The sequence below is a fragment of the Eurypyga helias genome, unplaced genomic scaffold (assembly GCF_000690775.1).
Source record: "Eurypyga helias isolate BGI_N326 unplaced genomic scaffold, ASM69077v1 scaffold12221, whole genome shotgun sequence".
Classification (NCBI taxonomy): Eukaryota; Metazoa; Chordata; class Aves; order Eurypygiformes; family Eurypygidae; genus Eurypyga; species Eurypyga helias.
Window position 1 is genome coordinate 15,621 of NW_010232882.1, and position 4,378 is coordinate 19,998.

The 4,378-nt window shown below is 40.1% G+C and overlaps 1 protein-coding gene across 1 annotated transcript in view; it reads right to left on the reverse strand.

The window, feature by feature from the left end:
• Positions 1-341: 341 nt before the first annotated feature.
• Positions 342-4,378, reverse strand: part of CIITA (class II, major histocompatibility complex, transactivator) — a gene marked incomplete at its 5' end in the record, with an annotated part of 16,454 nt that continues 12,417 nt past the window's right edge. Inside the window, 4 exon segments of the mRNA XM_010161547.1 lie at positions 342-426; positions 1,752-1,823; positions 2,677-2,850; positions 2,965-4,378. The exon segment at positions 2,965-4,378 is cut by the window's right edge and continues 17 nt beyond it. Of these exon segments, the coding sequence (XP_010159849.1) occupies positions 342-426; positions 1,752-1,823; positions 2,677-2,850; positions 2,965-4,378 (1,745 nt within the window).

Consider the following 4,378-nt stretch of genomic DNA (forward strand, 5'->3'; position numbering starts at 1 on the left):
GAAATAAGTAATCCGCAGGCAGTGTGGATGAGTGCTATGGCAGGAAGGGGGAGCACCCAGCAGGGGTCTGTACTAGACCTTTCCCACAAGCTTTTAACCACTGAGGAACACGCTGGGAAGTGACTGAAGAGGTTTCAAACGAATCACTACCGAGTGTCTTAAGGGAGGATGAAAAGCGCCAGCTATTAGTCTGTTGCTGTATTATCTAAACATTCTTGTTCTACTCGTTCATCAAATGAAGCAGTCTCATTGGCAAATAAAATGTTTCTTGGGTACGTGAGCTCACCCATCACCAAGGGCTGCTGAGGAGCAACATGAGCAAAGTTAAGCTTTAGCATTACTCACTCTAAGTGCTGAAGTGATGGAAATGCTGCAAGAATTTCCACCAGTTTTAGGAATCCCTGAAGGCCACATACTGGACCCAGCCTGGAAGAAAACAGACGTATAACAAGTTTTTCACATGCTCAGAAACAGCAAGAATTATCAGTTTTTAAGTTCTTCCCCTGCAGCCCCAAATGCAAGCTAGTTTACACTCCTCAGAAGGAGCCGTTCCCTACAATCTGCAGCCAGGATTTCTGCTCTCAAGCCTCCGGATGAGGACCCCACAAGGCGGAGATCAGACAGAGCAGAGCTGCTTGCACAGACGCAGTGATATGTGCATTTGCCACTTTTTTGTTACTCTTTGCAAGACTCATCTCACTTATTTTAGGTTACTGTATTTATGTTCTTTTTCTGGTTTGTTGGTTGTTTTCTTTATTTTGGTTTGTTTGTTTGTTTGTGGTTTTTTCCAGATTTATCATTTTAAAGATTATAAACTTGATAACTGAGATGAAAAGAAAAAAAAATTTTTTTTTTGCCCAACTATTAGCAACTGAACTTTAATATTCCAGTGCCAAGCATCTGTCCCTCAGATGCTAACCTCTCATTTGGAGTTTCCTTGGTATCAGAACAAGTTCAGCCTAGTTAAAAGCATTGGAATTTTAAGAAAAAATTTAAAATAAATGGAAAGTAGGAGAGGAAATGAGAAGAGAAAGCCACATAAAATCAGAAGTGAGGGCAAGCATATTAGTTCTGGACTAATGTCAGATGTGAAGAAACAGATGGAGATCTGCTAAGAGCTCTCCATTGCACTCGTATAATTCCTGCCCAAACTAATTCACACACTATGGCAGGACATTTTAAGCAATAAAATAGCCCTGCAGGCCTCTTACAGTTTGAGGGGAAAAAAAGAAACATTACTACACCTCATTTTTAAAGTCAGTGTTTCCAAGTCAATCTTCCTTCTTCCAGGAAAACAGTGCTTAATATTTTAGGTGGGAGGCATTCTCTGACCTGATTCTCCCATGGCCTAAGCTCTGACAGAGCAGAAAACTACATCAGAAGACTCAGATGACAGAAAAGTTGAGTATTTCTGGGGAAAAATCTTTGCCAGGTAGTTGGATCACAATCAAGGTATTTTATATCCTGTGGCATAAGATCCACATGTGGTGATAATGAGCTAAATTGTAGTAAAATCATAACATAACAAACAAAAACATAACACAACCATGTGATCTGTATCACTGCAGGAGTCAGATTTTTTTTTTTTTTCTAGTTTTGTCAAGCAAAGCAGTAATAAATGGCGTTATCTCGATGCTTTACCATACCATAAACTAGCTATCCATCAGTTCAATGACTGTAGCCAATATCCATGACTCTTCTCAGTCTGAAATGTGATCATATATCAACCAACAGAGAGGTAGATCACTTACGCAAATTCTAGTTTTCGGAGGTTTTTGATAGCAGGAATTTCATAGCTGCTGCAACCAGATGCATCTTGCACACTAAAACCACAGTAGAACCAGAGCATGATAAATATTTTAGCAACCAAAACAGTGTTTTAAAAATAATTTCATAGAAAGCTTTTGCAGGAAATAAATCACTGCTGCCTTAACTGAGGAACCAGGAAACTTCAGGATAACTTTTGCTCCAACCTTTCTTCATTCAATTAATCTTAGTCTGATAATTGTCTTTCATAATGCAGTTTGCTCTTTTTCCAATAAAACCTAGAAGTACATTCTTCTAAATGAAGTATTTTGTGTCAAACACAAAACTTCCTTTGTGTATCTTTTAATCTGCCCATGTTAAAATGGAACTCATCATTTTTATTTAAAAAATCCAACCAAAATATTTATGCATGCTTTTAACTGCAAGCAATCCCCTAGCCAGAACGTGAGCAGGGATGAAACACAGGGTTTATAGATCCCATAACACAAGCTTTTATCTCCTGAGCTAAAGGGCCAGTGACCGGTGCAAAACATTTGTGACTGGTGCAAAACAAGCCTTCCTTTATGGCCCAGGTACTATGGGGGATTCGCCCAAGTTTTGTAACTGAAAGCAACTGAAAGATAACATACTCAGAGATCAAAAAGAAATCTGAAGAAAAAAATGACAACTGGCTTTTTTATTGGCAGTTTTGATAAACATTCTGCTTGGTGCTGCCATTGCTCCTCCCTACCGTGACAACTGCCGCACATCAGGGTAGGAGAACTCTCTGAGACAATACAAGAGCTTGCAGTGCCTCAGCTGCTCTCCTTCAGACATGCAGAGGACTGCATGCTCCAGCACTGCCAGTGAACCCCCATTTTCTTAAATCAGTAGTACATTACGAGGACTTTAGATCATAAATGAGCCTACCAATGGATCATCATCTCCTGCATCTCTACAAGGTCTGAAAGGTCACTGACATCCTTCATTGTCTTTGCCTTAAAAGGATCAAGAACAAATTTCTCTGTTGATGCTCTCAGCAGTTCATAGTCTTTCGTCTGTTCTAAAGATTTCCAGAGCCTGACCGTATCACCGAGGGAGGCCCTGTGAAATGACAAAACATGTGAAATCAACAGATATGACTGTTGTTGCTGCATGAAAGTGTCATCTACATTCAGTCCTATGAACTGACACTACCATCTACAAAGAATGACCAACCTGAACGATGCCACATTCTTTAGGCCAACCAAGTCTTTTAGCCCTTGCATGTCAATGCTGCTGTTTCGCAAGTCCAAGGAAAACTCTCTTCTTGACCTTTTTAAAACAGAGTGCAGTACATGGACATCCGCTGGTGTAAGAACTACGCCCAGAAAAGACATGTCTGGCTTGAGCCTTAAGGCCACATGCTCCAAGAGATAATTGCTTTGTGTTTCATGAATACAGTGTAAAAGCTCGAGTAACCTCCCGGGGGAGAAGTCATTTATCGGCAGCCTTCTAATATATTTCAAGAATGTTTTCTGCTTCTTGATTAATTGTTTTACATCCTTATTGGAAAGGGAGCAGAAGTAGAGGTCATCCTGGAGGAACAAAAATCCAGCCAAAAATCGAGGCACTAAATCTAACCAGCTATAAGGCTTTTTCTTCTTGGATGGAAAAGACAGGTACTTTGTTAGACTTTTATCCTTGATCTCTTCTGCTAACATAAGGTGAAGTGCACCCAAGAAATTCTGAATGACAAAATCAGAGAATGTGCACCCAAATTCTTCTTCTCCACTATCTGAATGTCTGGGGAATGCAAATGGTAGGAAAAATCCATTTTTCAGAGCAAACTCTTTAACCTCCTTAGAAGGAAGAAGACCACTTTTCATGGCACTTTGGTGCTTTTCTCCAAGATACCAGGCTATACGGGCTAGCGTAGCAAGACTCTCTTGGTTTTGCGTGGCTGCAACATCTGTTTTCATAGGTATTATCTTTTGCTGAACAAATTTCAGGAAGACTGTAGTAAGAGTTGAAGGAAGGCTTTTGTCTCCCATTTCAAGTGCTGTCTCACAGAGAAAACAAACAAATCTACACATAACAGGGCTGTAACAATGACTGAACAAGTACTCACACTCTTTGATTAATTTCAGTGCATTCTCACAGTAGGGTAATCCTTCAAAGTATCTGGTTATGTACAGTTCTCTTTGCTGAGGGGAAAATCCTACTATTTCAATAGTCTTGTCCACTTTGGACACATACTGGTACACCTTGTCTTTTGGTCTTGCTGTAAGCAATAAAGTACAACCATTGAGTATCTTCTTTTGCATGAGTCCTGACAGCAGCTCCTTTATACTGCACAGGTCTTTTTCAGGTTGGCTGGCCAAGGAACGAGGAAAATTCTCATGATCATGCAACTCTTCAAAACCATCAAAAACCAGAAGGACTTTAGCAGGATTTTGCAATATATACTCAAAGATCTCTTTGCTTCCCTCCTGAGGTTTTACAAAAAATTCAAGAAGCAGATCCTTCAGGCGGTAACGCTTCTCAGGCAAGCTTACTTGTTTGCAGTCAAACCAAAATACAAATTCAAATTGAGAAAACTCTCCATTGGACCAGTCCTGGCAGATCTTCTGAACAAGAATGCTTTTGCCCA